The following is a 20,817-nucleotide window of genomic DNA, read 5'->3' as shown; positions in this document are numbered from 1 at the left end:
CCTGAGCCGCAGGGTGTGCAGCACGCACCCGCTGCCGTGCAGCACCCGCCACTGCGGGGCCTGCTGACACAACCGCCGTCACCCCGCCTGGCAACACCCGCGTCGCCGGCGCCCCGCACCCTTCGCAGGGTGCTGGCAGTGCGGGCGGCCGGCGGGTGTAACAGGAGCCACGGGCCACCGCCCACGCCGTCACTCGCGCCCTGCGCGGCCTGACCCACTTCCCGGCAGGCACCGACAGCGCACGCACCGCCGGGCTGCGGATGTACAGACACACGGACGCTGCCCGCTCGTGGCCTGGGTCCCTTTGGGTGGGTGTCCCTCTGCAGCTGTCCTTCACCCAGGGTCGGGGTGTCCCTGTGCTGGTGTAGCTCTCCGGGTGTCCCCGTGTGGGTGTCCCCGGCCCTCTCCGACTGTCCCCGTGGGTGCGCGGGTACGTCTGTGCGTGTCCGGGCTGTCCCTGCAGTCCCTCCCCAGGCGTCCCTGGATGTCCCCGCGTGGTCCTTGTCCAGGCGTGGGTGTCTCTGGGCTGTCCCTGCTTGGGTGTCCCTGCGTGGTCCCAGTCTGTGTGTCCCTGACTGGGGATGGGGGTCTCGGGGGTCCCCTGTGCGGGCGTCCCTGCGTGCCCGTCCCTCTCCGGCTGCCCCAGGGCTGTCCCAGTGCGGGGTGGGCTCTCCCCAGCTGCGACCCCCCCGGTGCCCCCGGCCGGCAGACAGGGAGGGGCAGAGCCCCGTCCCCACCCCGCAGGGGATTATGAGGGGCTCAGCCCGGCTCTGCCTAATCCCGGGGATTACCAGGGCTGGGGATGGCGGGGGGGCACCCGGGGTGCCCCCCTCAAGGACGCGGCACGTGGCGGCCGGGGACGGCGAGGGGGGGCTCCCCAGCAGCACCCACCGGCACCCACCCCGCACGTCACCACGGGGTGGGGGGCGAGGGAAGGAAACCGGCTGGGCCAAAGCCTCCAGTTTATTGGGGGGCGGGGGGCTCAGGCGGTGCCGGTGCCCTGCTGCATGCGCTTGAGGAGCTCCTCGTCCTGCAGCGACAGCTCCGTCAGCTTCTTCCCCATCCTCTCGTGGACCTCCAGGTACTTGGCCACGCAGCGGTCCAGGCAGACGCTCTCCCCCTTCGACAGCTCCGCGTCCTTGTAGTGCGGGGGGACGCACTTTCGGTGACAGGCCTGCGTCATCCTGCACGGCACCGGCACCCTCAGCCCCCCGCCGGCCCTGCCGCGCCCCAGGCCCCAGCACCTCCTGTCCCCCAGGGCCACCGCCGTCCCTGGGCACCCCAGAACCCCCCAGGGTCCCCCATCCCCAGGCTCCCCCAGTGCCTCCCAGCACCCCAGGGTCCCCCAGCATCTCTGATACCCCCCAGTGCTCCCCATCCCCAGTGCCCCCAGCACCCCCCAGCCCCAGGCACCCCCAGAACCCCCCAGGGTGCCCCCCCCGCAGCGCCCCCTCCCAGCCCCAGTGCCCCCAGCACCCCCAGTGCCCCCAGCGCCCCCCGTGTCCCCCCAGCCCCGGGCACCCCCAGCCCCGGGCACCCCCAAAGCCCCCAGCACCCCCAAAGCCCCCAGCACCCCTAGTGCCCCCCAGCCCCGGGCACCCCCAGCCCCGGGCACCCCCAACGCCCCCAGCACCCCCAGTGCCCCCCAGCCCCGGGCACCCCCAAAGCCCCCAGCACCCCCAAAGCCCCCCAGCCCCGGGCACCCCCAAAGCCCCCAGCACCCCCAGTGCCCTCCAGCCCCGGGCACCCCCAAAGCCCCCAGCACCCCCAAAGCCCCCCAGCCCCGGGCACCCCCGGCCGGGCGCACCGGTTGTACATGTCGGCCATCATGTCAACCTCCAGCTCGGCCGCCAGCTGCTGGGCCCGCAGCGGGTCCATGGCGGCCGGGACCGGCGCGGATCGGCCTGGCTCGGCTCCGCTCGGCTCGGCCCGGCCCGGATCGGCTCGGCCCGGATCGGCCCGGATCGGCTCGGCCCGGGACCCCGCGGCGGCTCCCGGCAGGAAGCACGTGGGCGCCGCGCTTCCGCCCACACGCAGAACCGCCCCGCCCCGCCGCCGGCCTCAGCCAATAGAAGCCAGGAGGGTGGGGGAACAGGAGCGCGTTCCCAACGCTGATAGGGCGCCGCGGAGGGGGCGTGGCGGCGCGGCAGCCAAGGAGAGGAGGGGAGGCGGTGGGAGGGGAAGGCGCGCGCTTTGCCAGCCCTTTGCCCGGCAGGGGGCGGGGCCGGCGCCACAGGGGGCGGGGCCGGCACCGGGCACCGCCCCCGGGCCAGGGCGGGGGCACCGCGGGCTCCGCGGCCCCCGGTTTGTCCCCGGGTCCCTGTGCCCCCCGGTTTGGCCCCGTGCCCCCCGGTCTGGCCCCGCCGCCCCAGCCCCGCCTGGCCCCCGTGGCCCCCGTCCCCTGGTGTCTCTGCCCCCCGTGTCCTGCAGGTCCCCCGCGTCCCCCCGTGGCCCCCGTGTGTCCGTGTCCCCGCCGTCCCTCGATGTCCTCTGGTGTCCCCCGATGTCCCTCGTGTCCCTGTGTCCCCCACGTCCCCCGTGTGGCTGTGACCCCCCCCGTCCCCCGATGTTCCCGTGTTCCCCCATGTCCCCCGTGTGTCCGTGTCCCCCACGTCCCCCACGCGTCCGTGAGCCTCCCGTGTTCCCAGTGTCCCCTGATGTCCCCCACCTCCCCCGTCTGCCTCTGTCCCCCCGTGTCCCCCGTGTCCCCCATATGCCTGTGGCCTCCTGTGTCCCCCGATGTCCCTCGTGTCCCTCTGTCCCCCACGTCCCCCGTGTGGCTGTGACCCCCCGTGTCCCCTGATGTCCCCCAATGTCGCCCTGCCCCTTCATGTGCCCCACGTGCCCCACGTGTCTGTGACACCCGTGTCCCCCGATGCCCCCCGTGTCCCCGATGTCCCCCCCGTGTCTCTGTCCCCCCAAGTCTCCCCGTCCCGGTCGGGGTCTCCGCGCCCCCCCGGGCCCCCCCTGCCCCGCCGCTCCCCCCGTGGGCTCCTTTGGGGGTGCCCGATGTCGGGCGGGAATGTCGCCGTGTCGCCGTGCCCCCCCGTGCCCGCGCGCTGCCCCGCGCCCGGCCCCACGCGCGCCCCGCGCCCCGCGCCCCGCGGGTGGGCGGTGAGTGAAGGCGGCACCTGCGCCCGGTAAAAATAGCGCGGGAGGGGAGGGGCGGGGGCCGGGACCGGGGGACGGGACGGGGGGGACGGGGACCGGGGACCGGCGTACGGGGTACGGGACGGGGGGACGGGGACCGGGGCACGGGCCGGGGGCTATGGGGACCGGGGGCACGGGCCGGGGGACCGCGGGGTACGGGCCGGAGGGTGCGGACCGGGGCGACCGGGGACCGGGGTACGGGTCGGGGCGACTGGGGGGCCGGGGGGACCGGGGACAGGGAGGTCCGGGCCGGGGGGCCGGGGGGGTTTGGGGAAAGTCACGACGGGGCTTGGGGGGTCGGGAGGGGGAATAGGAGGGGTTGGGGGTGGGGGGGCCGGGGGGGTTATAGGGGTCGGGAGGGGCAATGGGGGGTGAGGATGGGGTTTGTGGGGTCGGGAGGGGGAATGGGGCGTCGGGATGGAGGTTTGGGGGGGTCGGAAGGGGGAATAGCAGGGGCTGGGGGGGCTGGGGGGTTGTAGGGGTTGGGGGGGTCTGGGGGAGTGGGGACAGAGTTCGAGGGGTCGGGAGGGGACACGGGGAGCCGGGGGTGGTACAGGGCCTGGGGGGGCTGGAGGAGGTGGGGGGCCAGGCTGGGGTATTGGGGTGTCGCGATGGGACATGGGGGAGCCGGGATGGGGACCGGGGGCTGGGCAGGGGCAGCGGGGGTGCCCGGGGTGGGGAAATGGGGGTGCCAGGGCCGGGGGGGGGCATGGGGACAGGGGCGGGGGGGTAACGGGGCTGGGGGGCTATGGGGGGCACGGGCAAGCCGGGGGGGCAGCGGGGGGCACCCCAGTGACAGCCCTGTGCCCCTGCAGCAGTGACCGCAGCAGCATGGAGCCCCAGGGAGACGCCGACACCCCCACCCCCGGCACCCCCGGCACCCCCGGCACCCCCACCCCCGGGGCTGCCCCTCGCCCCCCCGCGGGGCCGGGGGGTGGGGGGGCGGGCAGCGGGGAGGCGGCAGCCCAGCACGGCGGGGGGGACCCCCGGGCGGCGGGGGGGGAGGCGGGGGGCGGCGGGGGCGCAGGGGCCGGGGGGGGGGAGGGCGGGGGCGCGGGGGGCGACGCCAAGGCGGCGGTGGCTGAGGATGCGGGGGGCGATGCCGGGGGAGCAGGGGGTGACAGCGAGGTGGCTCAGGATGCGGGGAGCGAGGACAAGGGCGCAGGGGACACGGAGACAGAGGACAAGGGTGCAGGGGACACGGGGACGGAGGACAAGGGTGCAGGGGACACGGGGAGCGAGGACAAGGGTGCAGGGGACACGGGGACGGAGGACAAGGCAGCTCAGGGTGCAGGGACTGAGGTCAAGGCCGCAGGGGAGGCGGGGGGTGAGGTCAAGGCCGCAGGGGACGCAGGGGGTGAGGTGACGGGCGCAGGGGACGCGGGGGGCCATGCCCAGGCGGAGGCGGCTGGGGAGGCGGGGGGCGATGCCACGGGGGGTGCCGGGGGCAGCACTGGGGTGTCAGGGGATGGCGGGAGCGACACCAGGGCAGAGGCACCGAAGGACGGCAGGAGCGGTGCTGGGGACGCCGGGGGTGACACCGGGGGTGCTGGGGGTGCCGGCAGCGGTGCCGGGGCAGAGGCGGCCGGGGGTGCCAGGGCGGGGGCTGCGGAGGGGCCGCAGGAGGCCGGGCCGGGGCCGGCAGCAGCGGGCAGCACCCGGGGCCGGCAGGTGAGGGGGGGCACAGGGACGGGGGTGGCACTGCCAGGGACACTGGGGTGGCAGGGCGGGCGGCAGGGGTGGTAGGGGTGGGGACAGGGGTGGCCATGCCAGGGCAGGGTGGCCATGCCCGTGCTGGCAATGCCAGGGCAGGGTGACAGTGCCGGGGCAGGGTGATGGTGCCTGTGCTGGCAGTGCCAGGGCAGCGTGGCCGTGCCAGGGCAGCATGGCAGCGCCCGTGCTGGCAGTGCCACCCCGGTTGTGCCCGCAGGAGCCCGCCTGGCTGCAGGACGAGGAGGATGAGCTGTGGCCTGAGTTCCCCCCCTGCTCGTCCCCAGGGGGGGCCACCAGCCCCACATCCCCCCTCTCCCCCACGTCCCCCCTGTCCCCTGTCTCCCCCACATCCCCCACATCCCCCACGTCCCCCACATCCCCCACGTCCCCCACGTCCCCCACAGGTAAGGGCCGCGCTGGGCAGGGCGGGCAGCGCGGGCAGGGCCCTGCGGTGGCACCGGCGTCCGCTGGGGTCACCGCTGCCCACACAGTGTCCCCCCTCCATGGGGTCCCCGACAGATCCCCCATGTCCCTTCCTGGGGGGGAGGACCTCCAGCCCCCTACCCCTGAGGGTGCCCCAGGGACGCCCCCCATTTGGTGCCCGCAGGGGAGGTGGGTGCCCTCCCGCCCGCTGACCCCTCCTCTCTCCCTCGCAGCTGGCACCACCGGGGGCGCGGGGGGCAGCGAGAGGTGAGTGTGGGCGGGGGGGCACGGCCCCGTGGGTGCCCCACGGGGGGCCAGCATCGGGCTGCCCCATAGCCCTGCCCCACCGCGGGCACCCACGGCCCCGTGCCCCAGGCTGGCAGCCCACAGCCCTGCATCCCCACGGGCGGCACCCCAATGCCCCGTCCCCACGGGCGGCAGCCGCAGCGGTGCCCTCGTCCCCACCCACGGGGCTGCCCCTGTGCTCGCAGGGGTGCGCCGGCAGCGGGGCCGCGGGGCCGGGCGCCCCCCGGGACGGCGGGGCTGAGGCCGAGACCGGAGGGGGCCGGGGGGCGGCCGCGGGCGAGTGCCCGGGCGCAGGGGCGCAGCGCCATCCTGGAGAAGTTCGGAGGGTGAGAGGGGCCCGGCCCCATGGGTACTGGGGGGCCATGGGGCAATGGGGGGCCATGGGTCAGGGGCTGTTGGGGGGCCATGGGGCAGGGGTCCATGGGGTATTGGGGGTACTGGGAGGCCATGGGGCAATGGGAGGTTATTGGGTGGCCATGGGGCATTGGGGGGCCATGGGGCAGGGGGCTACTGGGCCACTGGCCAACAGGGAGCCCCCGGGACAGCCGCCATGGGGGAAATGGGCCAACGGGGGACAGCGGGGCAAAGACGGAGCAGTGGGGATGCCCCCGGGGGCAGGGGCTGGGGGTCCCAGCGGGGCGGACAGTGGCCAACGGGGAACCGCCGGGAGGGTCGGCCAAGGGGGCCGGGGTGTGGGGTGCCCCACGGCGCCGGCATCGCGCAGGGCGGCCACGGGGCCGGCCCCGCACCTGAGGCGGACGGGCGGCACCGCCACGGTGAAGGCCATGCTGCTGGAGTGGTGCCGCGCCAGGACCCGCGGCTACCAGGTGAGAGCCGGGGGCGGCCGTGGCACAGCCACGGGGCGGCCACGGGGCAGCCGTGGGGCAGCCGTGGGGCAGCCATGGGGCGGCCTGACCCCATCCATCTGCGGCAGCACGTGGACGTGCAGAACTTCTCGGGGAGCTGGGGCAGCGGCCTGGCCTTCTGCGCCCTCCTCCACAGCTTCTTCCCCGACGCCTTCGACTACGGCGGCCTGGAGCCCAGCGCCCGCCGGCACAACTTTGCCCTGGCCTTCGCCACCGCTGAGTGAGCACAACCCCCGGCCCCCGGCCCCGGCCCTGGGCGGGTGGCCCTGGGTGACAGCCGTGTCCCTGCAGGGAGCGGGCGGGCTGCGCCCCGCTGCTGGAAGTGGAGGACATGGTGCGGCTGCCGGTGCCCGACGCCAAGTGCGTCTACACCTACCTGCAGGAGCTGTACCGCTGCCTGGTGGCCAAGGGGCTGGTGAAGACCAAGAAGCGCTGAGGGGGTCCCCTGCGGCCCCCGCCCGTGCCACCCCCACCTCGGCCCCCGCCCCGTCCCCCAGCAGTAAAGCTTGCAGTGCCAGGCGCCAGCGGCCTCGTCTCTCGCGGTGGGGACGTGGGCACAGGGACGTGGCACAGGGATGTAGCACAGGGACACGGGCACAGGAACACAGGCACAGGGACGTGGGCACAGGGACGTGGGCACAGGGATGTGGCACAGGGACGCGGGCACAGGGATGTGGGCACAGGAACACAGGCACAGGGACGTGGGCACAGGGATGCGGCACAGGGACGCAGGCACAGGGATGCAGCACAGGGACGTGGGCACAGGGATGTGGCACAGGGTTGTGGCACAGGGACGTGGGCACAGGGACGTGGCACAGGGACGTGGCACAGGGATGTGGCACAGGGTTGTGGCACAGGGACGTGGGCACAGGGACGTGGCACAGGGATGTGAGCACAGGGATGCGGCACAAGGACGCTGGCACCAGGCAAGCGACGGGGGACTGGGGCAAGCTGGCACCGGGGTGGGCACAGCCCCGGCGCCGCAGAGGGGACAGGCAGGCAGGGCGGCAGCCCCCAGGGCTGGCACAGGGTGGGCAGCACCCCCCGGTGCCCCCCGCCGTCCCAGCGAGGCGTCACGGAGCCGAAGCAGGAGCGGGATCACTTTTATTGATTTAGGTGCAGGGCAGGGCGGTGCCAGGCGGGACCCCCACGTCCCCGCTCCAGCGCCGGCGGGCGCAGGGCCGGGGGCGACACCGGGAGCGCGGGCCGCGGGGGCTCAGGGGCCGGGGGGGCCCGGGGGTCGCCTCTCGGCGTGGCGCCGGGTGTGCTCCTCCGCCCGGCGCCAGAAAACCTCGGGCCGGTCCTGGAGCTCCCGGGCCAGCTCCGGCCGCAGCACCCGCTGGGGGTCCGGGTGGTCCAGCAGCAGCAGCAGGTCCTGCAGCACTGCGGGCACGGCGGGGTCAGCGCGGGCGCCCCTCTCCCCGTCCCCCCGTCCCGTCCCCGAGGCGCCCACCTTGGGTGGCGCGGGTGGTGGGCGCCCAGTGCCGGGCGGAGGTGAGGGGCTGGCAGACGCCGCCGTCGAGGCCCACGCCGGGGTGGTAGATGCTGGTGCGGAGGGTGGCGCGGGGGGGCTCCAGCGGGTGCCGGGGCGAGAAGGCCAGCTCGAAGCGGAAGGCGCCGGCGTTGTACGGGGGATTGTTCTGCCGGGGGGGGGGGGGGCACTCAGGCCCCCGCCGCAGCACCCGTGGGGGCCCTGTCCCGGCCCCGACCCCAGTGCCCCCCGCGGGGACGCCCCCAGGCGGGGAACCCCCACCCGGTGCCCCCAGCCCAGGACCCCAGGGGTCCCCGCAGTGTCCCCACGGGACCCTCCCCCCGTTGCCCCGGCAGGGACGCCTGCTGAGTGCCCCCCCGAGCCCCCAGGGGAACCCCCAGCCCCCCCAGCCCCCCGGGGGACCCCCCGCGCCCCCAGCCCCCCGTGCCCAGGGGAGCCCCCTCGCCCCCCGCCCCTCATCCCCCAGGGGACCCCCCGTGCCCTCAGCCCCCCCCGCGCCCCCAGACCCCCGTGTCCAGGGGACCCCCCCGTGCCCTCGGGGCCTCCCTGTGCCCAGGGACCCCCCGCGCCCCCAGACCCCCCCCAGTGCCCCGGACCCCCCCGATCCCCCCGTGCCCAGGGACCCCCCCGCGCCCCCAGAGCCCGGGCCCCGCCCCCGGCCCCGCCCCGGCCCCGCCCCACGCACGGGCAGCAGCAGCCCCTCCCAGCGCAGCACGTGCCCCTCCAGCGGCCGCAGCTCGCGGGCCCCGCCCCAGCGCCGCGCCTCCTCCAGCTCCTGCGGGGCGGGGCGATGGGCGGGGCGATGGGCGGGGAAGGGACACGCCCCACGGGCGGGGCCCGCCCCGCCGGGGAAACGAAACCGCAGCGCGGCGCTGCCGGGGGGGCCCCGAACCCCCGCCCCGGCACCGGAGACCCCCGGTACCGGCATCCCCGCACCGGCACCCGGCACCGGAGACCCCCTGCCCCGGTACCGCCTCACCCCGCACCCCGGCACCCCCGCATCCCGCACCGGCACCGGAGACCCCCGCCCCGGTACCGCCACACCCCTCACCCCCGCACCGGCACCCGGCACCGGAGACCCCCTGCCCCGGTACCGCCTCACCCCGCACCCCGGCACCCCCGCATCCCGCACCGGCATCGGAGACCCCTTGCCCCGGTACCGCCGCCCCGCCGCCCCGGCACTGGCACCCCCGCACCCCGGCACCCCCGCATCCCGCACCGGCATCCCCGGCACCCCGGGACCGTCCCCCCCGCACCCCGGGACCGCGATCCCTCGGCCACCCCCGCCCCGGTGCCGGCACCGCCCGGGGCCGCCACCAGGACGCCGGTGCCGATAGGGAGGTACGGCCGCGCCCGCCCCCGGTGCCCCCGGTGCCCCCCTGCCCCTGCCCCTGCCCCTGCCCACCTTGGCGATCCTCCCCGCCATCGCCCTTAGTGCCCGGGGCCTCTGGGCGGGGCTCCACCAGGCCACGCCCCGGGGAGGCGGGGCAAGAGGCTCTAGCCCCGCCCCAAGCCCAGAGGTGGGCGGGCCTTGGGCAGCCTGGGGCCATTGAGATGGGTGGGGATGAGGGGCCAGAGGGGCCTTGGGCAGCCTGGGGCCATAGAGATGGGCGGGGATGAGGGGCCAGAGGGGCCTTGGGCAGCCTGGGGCCACAGAAGTTGGCAGTGAGGGGCCAGACCTGCCCCACGCAGCCGTGGGCATGGCAGCTCTGGCAGGGTGGGAGGCCCAGGGGTGTCCCTGCCCCAGGCCTTGCTGGGAGGTGGGCGAAAGCTGGGAGCCATGTGAGAGGGGCCAGACTCTCCTGGAGCAGCCCAAGGTGCTGGTGAGGCGTGGGGCAGGCAGGCTCCCAGGTCACCCCTGTGCAGTGGGGCCGGGGCGGACCGAGGAGCTCCCTTGGCCAGTGCTGGAGGGCAAGGGGCGAGGTGGTCCCTGCCCCACCCCAGGCAGCAGAGAAATGGGGGGGGGGAGCCTGGAGGGGGCACAGCGCCTGGGCCTCCCCCCGAGTCACTGGGGGATCGGAGAGACAAGGACAGGGAGCTTGGGCTGAGCTTGGGTGGTGAGACTGCCCCTTGTCACCATGGGGGTCACAGAGAGGGGGCAGTTGAGTGGCTAGACTGCCCCTTGTCACCACAGGGGACACAGAGAGGGGGCAGTTGAGTGGCTAGACTGCCCCTTGTCACCATGGGGGCCATAGAGAGGGGGCAGTTGAGTGGCTAGACTGCCCCTTGTCACCACAGGGGTCACAGAGTGGGGGCAGCTGAGTGGCTAGAGCACCCCACCCCACCCCACCTCCCAGGGGGTGCCTTCCCAAGGGGTTTGGTCCTCCTGTGCTGGGAGCAGAGCAGGACGCAGGGATGGAAGGGGCGGGGGGGCCCCATCCTGCCCCGGGCGCCTGTGCCCAGCCGCCCCCCCGTGCCCTGGCCAACCCCCGGCTGATTTACGGGAAGCCTCGGCAGCCGCCTGCCGCCCTCCTTAATCTTTAACCAGCAGGGCCGGATCTGGCCAGATCCCCCTGCGCCCGGCTGGACACGCAGGGACCCGACCCGCCAGGCACCCAGGTGGGCCCAGGGCGCCACCTCCTCCTGCCCCCCGCGCCCAGCTCCCCGGGGGTGTCAGACCTGGGGGCGCCGTGGGTGGGGGTGCCCGGGGCGGGGGTGCAGGGTGCCGGGGTGGCGTGGGAGGATGTTGGGTGCCAAGGTGGGGTGCTGGGAGCTGGGGTGGGGGTGCTGGGTGCCTGTCAAGCCCTTGACCCGTGCTTGCCCACCAGGATGCCCACCATGACGCTCTGGCTGCCCCTGGCGTGGCTGGTGGCCACAGCCACGGCCACTGTCACCCTGGTAAGTGTGGCCCAGGGACATGGGCTCCCTGCGCCCATGCCCGCCCTCGCCTGAGTCCCGCGCCTGGGTGCCCCCCTGCCCACCCTCACCAGCGTCCCCGTGCCCAGGTGCCCACGCCAGAGGTCTCTCCCAGCCGGCTGAAGCTGCTCAGACAGCAACCGACGCCGCCGGTGCCCCCCCATCCTGCCCCGGGCCCGCCGGGGGATGTGGGGGCACCCACCCTGCCTGGGCCCACCCCCCGTGCCCACCCCGAGGAGCTGCCTGGCTTGGATGCCCCCCTCAAGGCCACCGACCCCCCCAGCCCCGAGGAGCCTCAGGGAGCACCCGAGGAGCCGGGCACCGCGGCCAAGGGCAGCACGGCAGCACCCACAGCTGGCACCACCCAGGGGCCCCCCAGCACCCCGGGCACCAGCGCCCCACCGTGCCCCGGGGACGAGGAGCCGGCCGAGGCCTGCGGGGCGCCCACGGGGGAGCAGCGGGCGGCTGTGGCCGAGGCGCTGGGCACCTTCGCCCTCCGCTTCTACCAGCACATGGCGGAGGCTGCCCAGCCCGATGCCAACCTGCTCTTCTCCCCCATCAACGTGGCCATGGGGCTCTCGCACCTCCTGCTCGGTGAGGGGCTGCCCGCGGGCACCGCCGTGGGGTCTGCTATTGGCACTGCCGTGGGCGCTGCCGTGGGCTCTGCTGTGGGCTCTGCTGTGGGCACCACCATGGGCACTGCCGTGGGTGCTGCCGTGGACTCTGCCGTGGGCGCTGCTGTGGGCTCTGCCGTGGGCCCTGCTCTCATCCCCGCTATGGGCACTGCTGTGGGCCCCACCTGCGGCCCCACGGCCATCCCAGCCCTGAGCGGTGCCCATGGGCACCTCGCTGAGCTTCCCCTGTGCCCGCAGGCGCCCGCGGTGAGACCCGTGAGCGCCTGGGCGCCATCCTGGCATACCCGCCGGAGCTGACCTGCGTGCACGGCGCCCTGCAGCAGCTTGCCACCGCGCCCGGGTTCTTCTCCACCGCGCAGATCTTCCACCACGCAGGTGAGGCAGGCGGCTGGGCGCCAGCAAGGCCACCGATGCCAGGCGGGCACGGGGCTGACGCCGGCTGTGCCGCCGGGCAGGGCTGCACCTCCGGCCCCGCTTCCTCAACGAGTCGTGGCACTTCTACGGCGCCCGCCCGCGGGCGCTGAGCGGCAACGAGAGCCTGGACCTGCTGCGCGTCAACGAGTGGGTGCGCGAGGCCAGCCGGGGGCTCCTGCCCAGCCTCCTGCCCGCGCTGCCTGCCCAGCCCCGCCTGCTGCTGCTCAGCGCCGTCCACTTCCAGGGTACGGCCTCCGGCGGTGGGATCTGCCCTGGGGATCCTCCATGGATCTGCACTGGGATCTACCCGGGGGTTGGCTCAGGGGTCTGCCCCGGGGTCTTTCCTGGGGGTTGGCTCAGGGGTCTGCCTGGGATCTGCCATTGGAATCTGTCCTGGGGATCTGCCCTGGCATCTACCCTGGGCTCTGCTCAGGGAATTGGCTCTGGGATCTGCCCTGGGATCTACCTGGGGATTGACTCGAGGGTCTGCCCTGGGATCTGCCCCGGGATCTGTCCTGGGGGCTGGCTCTGGGATCTGCTCTGGGCTCTGCTTGGGGAATCGGCCCCGGGATCTGCCCTGGGATCTGCCCCAGGACTTGCTCAGGGGAAGCGGCTCAGGGATCTGCCCTCGAGCTTGGCCTCGAGATCTGCCCCAGGATCTGCCCGGGATCGGGCGTGGGGCCGAGCCCGAGGGCTCCCGCGGGGCAGCCGCCCGGCGCCCTGTCCCCGCAGCCCCGCTGCCGTGTCCCCGCAGCCGCCTGGCGCACGCCGCTGGAGGCCAAGAAGACGCTGCCGCTGCCCTTCCTGCGCCCCGGGCGCCCCCCGCGCCTGGTGCCCACCATGACCAGCAAGAAGTACCCGGTGGCCTCCTTCACCGACCCCCGCCTGCAGGTCCAGGTACCCGCCGCCGGCCGGGGCCTCGCTGCCTGGCGCTGGGGGGCTCTGACGTCACGGCCGGGGGTGCCGGGCTGTGACATCACTCCCGTGGAACTTGGGAAGGATGACAGGCTGTGACCTCACTGCAGCGGCTCTGCAGGGGGAGCTGGGCTGTGATGTCACACCCCTGGCACTGGGGAGGTTGCCAGGCTGTGATGTCACTGTGGTGGCACTGGGGGGTTGCCAGGCTGTGACATCATTCCCGTGGAACTCAGGACGGATGCCAGGCGGTGACCTCACTGCGACAGCACTGAGAGGGATGCCAGGCTGTGATGTCATTCCTGTGGCACTGGGGGGGGGTTGCCAGGCTGTGATGTCATTCCCCTGGCACTGGGGGGGGTTGCCAGGCTGTGAGGTCACTGCAGTGGCACTGAGAGGGATGCCGGGCTATGATGTCACTCCTGTGGCACTGGGGTGTGCTGGGCTGTGAGGTCACTGTGGTGGCACTGAGGGGGATGCTGGGCTGTGACATCACTCGGGTGGCACTGAGGGGGGTGCCGGGCTGTGACGTCACTGGGGTGGCACTGAGGGGGGTGCCGGGCTGTGAGGTCCCCGCGGTGGCACTGAGGGCCGGGTCCGTCCCGCAGGTGGGGCGGCTGGAGCTGAGCGGGGGGCTCAGCCTGGTGGTGCTGGTGCCGCAGGGGCCCCCGGGGGCGCTGGGGACCCTGGAGCGGGCGCTGGACCCCCCCACCTTCCTGGGGCTGCTGCGGCGGGCGGCCCGCACCCCCCCCCAGGCCACCGCCCTGGCCCTGCCCCGCCTGCGCCTCGACCTCGCCCTGGATGTGGTGGCCCTGGTCCACGACATGGGTAAGGCCACCGACCCCCCCTCCCCGACCCCGGGCCTGCCCGTGACATCGCTTCTTGGGCTGGGTGGGCTAGGGATGATGTCACTTCCTGCGCAGGAGGTGATGTGCAATGATGTCACTCCCTGCAGGACGTCCCTGGTCCCTATGCAGGTCCCTTTCCCCAGGGGCCCCAATGTCCCCAGCGTCCCCCGGTGTCCCCAGGGTCCCCCAGTGCCCCCGTGTCCCTGGTGTCCCCCCGTCCCCAGTGCCCCTGATGTGCCCCACTGCCCCCGGTGCCCATAACGTCCCCCTTCTCCCCAGGGTCCCCCAGGGTCCCCATGTTGCCCCTGCTGTCTCTGGCGTCCCCAGTGTCCCCAATATCCCCCATCTCCCTGGTGCCCCCCACGTCCCTTGGTGCGCCCCGCTGCCCCCCATTGCTCCTTTGCCCCTGATGTCCCCAGTGTCCCTGGTGTGCCCCTACTGTCCCCCACATCCCCGGTGTCCCCAGGGCCCCTCAGTGTCCCCCGTGTCCCTAGCGCCCCCTCTGCACCCATATCCCCGTTGGCCCCGGTGTCCATCCCCGGTGTCTCCCGCGTCCCCGGTGTCCCCGTGGGGGTGGCACTGAGGACGGGTGCCGCAGACTACGGGCTGTTCCTGGACGCGGAGCTGTGCGGGCTGGCGCGGGGCCCGGAGGTGGCGGTGGACGCGGCGCGGCACCGGGCCATGCTGGCGCTGGACGAGGCCGGTGTGGAGGCGGCAGGCGCCATGGCCACCTCGGTGGCCCGCACGGCCCTGCTGCTGGAGGCCCTGCGCCCCTTCCTCTTTGTCCTCTGGCACGACGCCGGCGCCGTCCCCCTCTTCATGGGCCGCCTCAGCGACCCCCAGCCCTGACCCCTGCCCGCGCCTGCCTTCTGCTGCCCCCCTGCCCCCTTCCCTCCCTCCGTCCCTGCCCCCTTCCTTGCCTCCATCCCTTTCTCTCTCCTTCCCTCCCTCCCTCTTTCGTTCCAGCCACCCTCCAGCCTCCAACCTTCCCTCTTTTCCCTCTCTCCAGGCCTCCCTCCCTCCTTCCAGCCTCCCTCATCCCTCCCTCTCTCCTCCCATCCCTCCCTGTCCCTCCTTCCCTCCAGCTCTCCCTCTCTCCCCCCCCTCCTTCTCCACCTCCCCCCCTGCCCCCCTTTCCCTGCCCATCTCCCCCTTCGCCCCCCACGGGGCAGTACAGGGCCCTGCCCCCCGTGCCTCAGTTTCCCCATCAGCGGGGGCCCGAGGCCCCAATAAAGCACCGACCACAGCTGGCTCCTGCCTGCGGGGAGGGGAGGGGGCAACCCGGCTGCGGGGGGCGCAGGGGGGGCTATCGGGGCCGCCCCCACCCACGCCAGGGTGCCCGCGGGGCCCGGCTGCGTGGCCGGCGTCACCCCAGGGTGCCAGGGCTGAGCCAGGGGAGGCGGCGGCCCCGGGGGCGGGTGACACCCAGCACCTTCCTAAAAAAAAAAGCCTTTATTGCCCTAGAAAAGCCCCCGCAGCCCCTGCGCGCGGGCGAGGGCCACCGCACCCCCGGGGGGCACCGGCGGGCAGCGGGCGCCCGCGGGGCACCGGGGCAGGCGCGAAGGCGGGGGGCACCCACCGCCAGCACCCCGGTGCGGCTGCCCGCTGGGGCGGGGGTGCCCCCGCCGTGCCCGCGCCGAGCCCCCGGGGAGCCCCTCAGTCCCAGCCGTTCTCCTTCACCATGTGCGACATCTCGATGATGAACTTCCCCTCCTTGTACTTCTGGCTGCTCTCGAAGGCCTGCTCCTGGGGGAGACGGCGTGAGACCCCCGTGCCCCCGACGGGGCGCCCGCGCCGGCGCCCAGGCCGTGGGGTTGGGGTGCCCGGGGTGCCGCCTCCGCCGGGGCTTTGGGGTGCCCAGCGCGGTGTCCACAGCAAAGGCTCGGGGTGCCCGGGGTGGTGCCGCCGTTACGGGTTCGGGGTGCCCGGACCAGGGATTTGGGGTGCCCGGGGCAGTGCCCTCAGGGCGGGCTCAGGGTGCCCCGGCTGGTGCCCACGGCGAGGGTTGGGGAGCCCGCGGCAGCGCCGCAGCGGGGCGGGGGTGCCGGGCGCGGGGGCACTCACGTATTTCCAGCCCAGGGTGGTCTTGCAGCTCTGGCAGAAGATGTCGGCCACCGAGTGCAGCCCTGTCAGCAGCAGCCGCTGCTCCGCCGGGCCACAGCCCACGTTCACCCTGCGCCCGGAGAGCGGGGAGGTGTGCCACCGCCGGGCACCGGCACGGCACAGCCTCGCACCGCTCAGCCCGGCACGGCACAGCCCGGCATGGCTCAGCCCGGCGTGGCACAGCCCGGCGTGGCACAGCCTGGCACGGCTCAGCCTGGCACGGCTCAGCCTGGTGTGGCACAGCCCGGCACCACCAGGACAGCAGCCCCGGGTGCCTCCCCGGTGCCCACAGCCCAGGACCCCCGCTGGCACCCCCCGCCCACGGCCGCCGTCCCGGGGTGCCCGCTGGTACTCACACGGAGTTGAACAGGTAGGCACGGCCATGGCTGCCCTGGAAGGACTGCGGGGACACGGCGCGAGTCACCGGCTGCGCCCCGCGTCCCCCTGTCCCGCCGCATCGCCACCATGCAACGCGCTGGCCCGGGGACACCGAGGGGGAGACGGTCACCTCCGCGGGAGCACCGCAGGAGACCCCTGCCACCCCCAGGACACCGTGGGGGGACACTGGCTACTCTGGGGACACCGGGGCAACGCCTGCCACCGTGGGGGCACCGTGGGGAATGTCCCTACCTCGAGGACAACACTGGGGCAGTGCTCACCCCCCGGGGGACACCACGGCAGGGACACCTGCCACGCCACAGGCACCATGGGGGCGACGCTCGCTGGCCCAGGGCCACCTCGGGAGGAAGCTCACTGGCCTGGGGGCATGCTGGGGGACGCTCGCTGGCCCAGGGCCACCCAGGGGGACGCCGGGGGCACCTTGGAGATGAGCTCCTCGTGGCGGGCCAGGTGGGCCCGGCAGTGGACGCAGCTGTAGGTGCGGTGGGAGCGGGGCAGGTAGCTGTGGAAGGTCCTGGGGGACAGGCGGGCGGCGGGGGGCAGGCGGCGGCGGGCGGGGGGCATGGCGGGCGGCAGGGCCCCGGCGGGGCGCGGGGCGGCGGGGGGCACCGTGCAGCCCCCGCAGAGCCGCTCGCAGGGGAAGCAGCGCAGCAGAGCCCCAAGAGCCGTCGTTCCTCCCGCGGCGAGGTCGGGGGGCCCCGCCGCCCCGGGCCCCCCCAGGCGAGAAGGAGGCGGAAAAGGGGGGGCGGCCTGCGAGGGGTGAAGGGGAGGCGGTGAGGGGGCGGCAGGGCCGGGGCCCCCCCTCCCCGGCGCCCCCCGCCCCGATGCCCGCTGCGACCGGGCGAGCTCACGGCACCGCCCCTCCCGGCGGCCCCCGGGGAGACCGGGGGTCCGGAGGGAGGGGGCGGGGGGGCCTCCCCGAAACGGGACCGGGATCCCGCGGGGGAGGGGGGGGTCCGGGGGGACAATGGGGGTCCCGGTGGGGAGTGGGGGGGCCCGGGACGGGAGGGTGGATGTCCATGGGGGGACAGGACAGGGGTCCCGGGGGGATATTGGGGGTCCCGGGGGAGGAGCGGGGGGTCCCGGGGACAGGACGGGGGTCCCGGGGCGGGAGGATGGAGGTCCATGGCGGGTATTTGGGGTCCCGGGGACAGGACGGGGGTCCCGGCGGGATATTGGGGGTCCCGGCGGGGACAACGGGGGTCCCGGGGACAGGACGGGGGTCGCGGGGGACACGCGGGGGGGGTGCCGGGGGCGTCCCGGGGGCCCGGGCGCCGCTCACCGCCTGCCGCTGTCCCCGCTGTCCCCGCTGTCCCCGCCGCCGCTGCCGCTGTCCCCGGAGCGGGCGCCGGGCGGGGGCAGCGGGCGGCCGCGGGGGGGCGGGGGCGGGGGCGGGGGCCCTGCGTGCCCGGGGACTGCATCACGGCACCGTGACTCATCCCCCCGCCGCCGTGACGTCACCGCCCGGCACCTCCGACGTCAGCCCGGCCGCCGGGGAAGCGCTGCGGGCGCCGGCGCCCCCCGGCCCCCCCGGGCCCCCCGCCCCGGGCACCGGGCGCACGCAGATGAGATGTAAATCGGGCGGGGGGGGGGAGCGGGGGGGGCTGCGCGCAAATGAGATGCGAATGAGATGCAAATGAGATGCAGACGAGGGCGGGGCCCGCGCCGGCGGAGGGGGCGTGGTGCGGGGAGCGGCGGGACGCGGCGCGGGCCGTATGCAGATGAGATGTAAATGAGCCCCGCCCGCCCGCGTCAGCACGTCACCGCGGCGGCCCCCCGCGCGGCTGCCATGGCAACCCGCGCCGCAGCTCCCCCCGCCCAACGGCCCGGGCGCGCTTCTCTGACCTCACTTCCGGCGCAGCCTCGGCGGCCCGGAAGCACGGCGGCCCCGGTAGGTGTGCGCGGGGCGGGCGGGCGGCACCGGCGGGTGCCATGGCAACGGCCTGGGGGCGGGGGGGGGGGCGGGCCGGGACCCCCGCAGCGGGCGGGGAGCGGGGGGGGGGCGGCCCGGGGCGGGGCAGGCCGGGGAGGGGGGGGGGGGGCGGCCGCGGGGGCGGGCAAGGCCCGGGGCAGCGGCCCGGGGCGGGCAGGCCCGGCCCCGCCGCCCACCCGGCGCCCTCCCCGCAGCGGGCAGGCGAGGCCCGGGCCGGCAGCGCGCCATGGCGGACGACGGCGGCGAGGAGAAGAAGCAGGTGGCCAAGTTCGAGCTGGAGCGGGAGACGGAGCTGCGGTTCGAGGTGGAGGCCTCGCAGACGGTGCAGCTGGAGCTGCTGACCGGCATGGCCGAGGTCTTCGGCACCGAGCTCACCCGCAACAAGAAGTTCACCTTCGACGCCGGCGCCAAGGTGGCCGTCTTCACCTGGCACGGCTGCACCGTCCAGCTCAGCGGCCGCACCGAGGTGGCCTACGTCTCCAAGGACACCCCCATGCTGCTCTACCTCAACACCCACACGGCCCTGGAGCAGATGCGGCGGCAGGCGGAGCGGGAGGACGAGCGGGGCCCCCGCGTCATGGTGGTGGGGCCCACCGACGTGGGTAAGTCGACCGTCTGCCGCTTGCTGCTGAACTACGCCGTGCGCCTGGGGCGCCGGCCCACCTTCGTGGAGCTGGACGTGGGCCAGGGCTCCGTCTCCATCCCCGGCACCATGGGCGCGCTCTACATCGAGCGGCCGGCCGACGTGGAGGAGGGCTTCTCCCTCCAGGCCCCGCTCGTCTACCACTTCGGCTCCACCACGCCCGGCACCAACATCAAGCTCTACAACAAGGTGAGTGCGGGGGCCCTGCCCCGGGGACGGGCGCAGCTCCCAGCCGGGCTCCGGCAGTCCCTGCCACCCGGGACCGTCCCGGCGCTTCTGCCGCTGTACGAAACTGTGTCGCGTCCCCGCCCCGGGCCCTGCGCCCGCTTCTGGGCGCTGCAGCTCGAGGGAGCCGTGGGGAGGGCCGAGGCGGCGCGGGGAGAGGCGACGTGGAGACGGCGGAGGGGCTGGAGGAGCCCCCTGAGGAGGGGAGGAGCTGAGGGACCAGGACTGAGCTTTTCCCTGCCCACGAGCCCCCGCGCCGGGCCCTTCCCGGGCTGCGAGTCGTGGCTGGCCGCGGAGGGCAGGTCACACACACCGAGCCGGCCCGGCCCGCGGGGCGCGTTAGGTGAGAGGGGAGCAGAGCGCGGCCGCGGGCACGGTCTGATGGCTCTTGCGTGGAGCCAGCATTAGCCAGAGCGCGGCGGCCGTCACCGCGCGGCGTCCCTCCCTGCAGGGACCCCCTCCTTCCTGCTGCTGTGGCCTGGCGCTCCGGTTATGGAAACCCGGGTGGAAAGAAGCCCAAGAAAATCCTGAAGGCACCCAAAAAGCTGACCCGAATCCCCAGGGTCCTCCCGCCGCTGCGGTTTGGTGCCAGAGGCCCCTGCTTGGCCGAAGGCCACCGCAGCCCCGCGCTGCCCTCGCCCTGGCCGCCCTCGGGGCAGAGAAGCGGCTCTCCTGCCGCAGTCGAGCGCCCTTAAGCGCTCGTAACGTGTTTTAGGAACGGCTTCAGCCTCTGCGCGGCAAATCGCCCCTTTGCGGCTACCGGTTGAGGGTGGGGAGGAAAGGATTTCGTCCTGGGTGGCTGCCCAGGAGCCGGGCGTCGCGCCTGCACCCGAGCAGTAAATAACCGCGCGCGTTCGGAACAGCGCGGAGGGCGGATCGCTGTGTCCCCGAGGAGCGGGACCGGGCCTGGCACGCCGGCCCCCTGCCCTTCTGGTGCTGTTCAGGGACCGCCCGCTCCCCCGAGCGTCTCACCCCGTCGAGCCGGCGTGGTCCCGCTGCGGGAACTGCGGCTTGGGGTGGTGGAGGAGGTGGGGACGGCGCCAGGGAGAGCGGCTGAGGTCTGGGGACGTGGGTGCCCCAGGAGGGTCTCTTCTCTGGCCTGACGCCTCCCCCGTCTGCCCCGCAGATCACGTCCCGCCTGGCCGATGTCTTCAACCAGCGCTGCGAGGTGAACCGCCGCGCCTCCGTCAGCGGCTGCGTCATCAACACCTGCGGCTGGGTGAAGGGCTCGGGCTACCAGGCGCTGGTGCACGCCGCCTCCGCCTTCGAGGTGGACGTGGTGGTGGTGCTGGACCAGGAGCGGCTCTACAACGAGCTGAAGAGGGACCTGCCCCACTTCGTGCGCACCGTCCTGCTCCCCAAGTCCGGCGGGGTGGTGGAGCGCTCCAAGGACTTCCGGCGGGAATGCCGCGACGACCGCATCCGGGAGTATTTCTACGGCTTCCGGGGCTGCTTCTACCCTCATGCCTTCGACGTCAAGTTCTCCGACGTCAAGATCTACAAGGTGGGGGCGCCCACCATCCCGGACTCCTGCCTGCCCCTGGGCATGTCGCAGGAGGACAACCAGCTGAAGCTGGTGCCGGTGACGCCGGGGCGGGACATGGTGCACCACCTCCTGAGCGTCAGCACCGCCGACGGCCCCGACGACAACATCTCGGAGACCAGCGTGGCCGGCTTCATCGTCGTCACCGGCGTCGACCTGGAGCGCCAGGTCTTCACCGTGCTCTCCCCCGCGCCGCGGCCGCTGCCCAAGAGCTTCCTCCTCATCATGGACATCCGCTTCATGGACCTGAAGTAGGGGAGGAGCGGGGCCCGGCCCGCCGCGCCACGCGATGCCTTTTGTACCGTTCGTTATTAAACCTCGAAGCCTTTCGCTGGCGGCTGCGTGTCTGCCCG

The 20,817-nt window shown here is 74.8% G+C and overlaps 7 protein-coding genes across 17 annotated transcripts; 4 read left to right on the top strand and 3 right to left on the bottom strand.

Moving 5' to 3' along the window:
• Positions 1-945: 945 nt before the first annotated feature.
• TIMM10 (translocase of inner mitochondrial membrane 10) lies at positions 946-2,049 on the bottom strand. The gene is made up of 2 exons (XM_087738949.1): positions 1,808-2,049; positions 946-1,184 (listed from the first exon to the last, which is right to left on the bottom strand). Exons 1-2 carry the CDS (start codon positions 1,876-1,878, stop codon positions 983-985), a joined length of 273 nt encoding a protein of 90 aa, XP_087595075.1. The 5' UTR covers positions 1,879-2,049; the 3' UTR covers positions 946-982.
• Positions 2,050-3,981: 1,932 nt separating this feature from the next.
• On the top strand, positions 3,982-5,973 carry LOC148056989 (uncharacterized). The gene is made up of 7 exons (XM_087738790.1): positions 3,982-4,251; positions 4,363-4,428; positions 4,489-4,644; positions 4,732-4,821; positions 5,081-5,238; positions 5,527-5,553; positions 5,778-5,973. The coding sequence occupies exons 1-7, from the start codon at positions 3,982-3,984 to the stop codon at positions 5,920-5,922; spliced, it is 912 nt and encodes a 303-aa protein (XP_087594916.1). The 3' UTR covers positions 5,923-5,973.
• Positions 5,974-6,269: 296 nt separating this feature from the next.
• Positions 6,270-7,448, top strand: SMTNL1 (smoothelin like 1). Its single transcript, XM_087738872.1, has 3 exons — positions 6,270-6,419; positions 6,527-6,678; positions 6,750-7,448. The coding sequence occupies exons 1-3, from the start codon at positions 6,378-6,380 to the stop codon at positions 6,892-6,894; spliced, it is 339 nt and encodes a 112-aa protein (XP_087594998.1). The 5' UTR covers positions 6,270-6,377; the 3' UTR covers positions 6,895-7,448.
• A 107-nt stretch (positions 7,449-7,555) lies between these two features.
• On the bottom strand, positions 7,556-9,421 carry LOC148056987 (ubiquitin-conjugating enzyme E2 L5-like). 2 transcript variants are annotated; one of them, XM_087738846.1, is made up of 4 exons: positions 9,356-9,421; positions 8,636-8,725; positions 7,912-8,098; positions 7,556-7,841 (listed from the first exon to the last, which is right to left on the bottom strand). In XM_087738846.1, the coding sequence occupies exons 1-4, from the start codon at positions 9,374-9,376 to the stop codon at positions 7,675-7,677; spliced, it is 465 nt and encodes a 154-aa protein (XP_087594972.1). In that variant the 5' UTR covers positions 9,377-9,421; the 3' UTR covers positions 7,556-7,674. The 2 variants fall into 2 exon arrangements, with proteins under 2 accessions (XP_087594972.1, XP_087594983.1); XM_087738857.1 differs by lacking the exon at positions 8,636-8,725 and having other exon boundaries at positions 9,356-9,405.
• SERPING1 (serpin family G member 1) lies at positions 8,749-14,869 on the top strand. Of its 7 annotated transcripts, none has more exons than XM_087738726.1 (9): positions 8,749-8,917; positions 10,442-10,509; positions 10,719-10,788; positions 10,896-11,400; positions 11,679-11,816; positions 11,897-12,100; positions 12,610-12,752; positions 13,433-13,598; positions 14,217-14,869. In XM_087738726.1, exons 1-9 carry the CDS (start codon positions 8,753-8,755, stop codon positions 14,465-14,467), a joined length of 1,710 nt encoding a protein of 569 aa, XP_087594852.1. In that variant the 5' UTR covers positions 8,749-8,752; the 3' UTR covers positions 14,468-14,869. The 7 variants fall into 7 exon arrangements, with proteins under 7 accessions (XP_087594852.1, XP_087594844.1, XP_087594834.1 ...); XM_087738708.1 differs by having other exon boundaries at positions 8,752-8,917; positions 13,379-13,598; XM_087738736.1 differs by lacking the exon at positions 8,749-8,917 and adding an exon at positions 9,056-9,291 and having other exon boundaries at positions 13,379-13,598.
• On the bottom strand, positions 14,869-17,456 carry YPEL4 (yippee like 4). Of its 4 annotated transcripts, none has more exons than XM_087738816.1 (4): positions 16,541-17,080; positions 16,078-16,121; positions 15,683-15,791; positions 14,869-15,364 (listed from the first exon to the last, which is right to left on the bottom strand). In XM_087738816.1, exons 1-4 carry the CDS (start codon positions 16,682-16,684, stop codon positions 15,275-15,277), a joined length of 387 nt encoding a protein of 128 aa, XP_087594942.1. In that variant the 5' UTR covers positions 16,685-17,080; the 3' UTR covers positions 14,869-15,274. The 4 variants fall into 4 exon arrangements, with proteins under 4 accessions (XP_087594942.1, XP_087594934.1, XP_087594950.1 ...); XM_087738832.1 differs by adding an exon at positions 17,403-17,456 and having other exon boundaries at positions 14,873-15,791; positions 16,541-16,870; XM_087738824.1 differs by having other exon boundaries at positions 14,870-15,791; positions 16,352-16,671.
• A 150-nt stretch (positions 17,457-17,606) lies between these two features.
• Positions 17,607-20,794, top strand: CLP1 (cleavage factor polyribonucleotide kinase subunit 1). Its single transcript, XM_087738777.1, has 3 exons — positions 17,607-18,011; positions 18,248-18,885; positions 20,048-20,794. Exons 2-3 carry the CDS (start codon positions 18,280-18,282, stop codon positions 20,717-20,719), a joined length of 1,278 nt encoding a protein of 425 aa, XP_087594903.1. The 5' UTR covers positions 17,607-18,011; positions 18,248-18,279; the 3' UTR covers positions 20,720-20,794.
• Positions 20,795-20,817: the final 23 nt, after the last annotated feature.

Source organism: Nipponia nippon, unplaced genomic scaffold, assembly GCF_047370975.1.
Source record: "Nipponia nippon isolate SJK-2023a ecotype South Korea unplaced genomic scaffold, ASM4737097v1 scaffold_10, whole genome shotgun sequence".
NCBI classification, from domain to species: domain Eukaryota; kingdom Metazoa; phylum Chordata; class Aves; order Pelecaniformes; family Threskiornithidae; genus Nipponia; species Nipponia nippon.
This window is presented reverse-complemented; position numbering and strand designations above follow the sequence as displayed.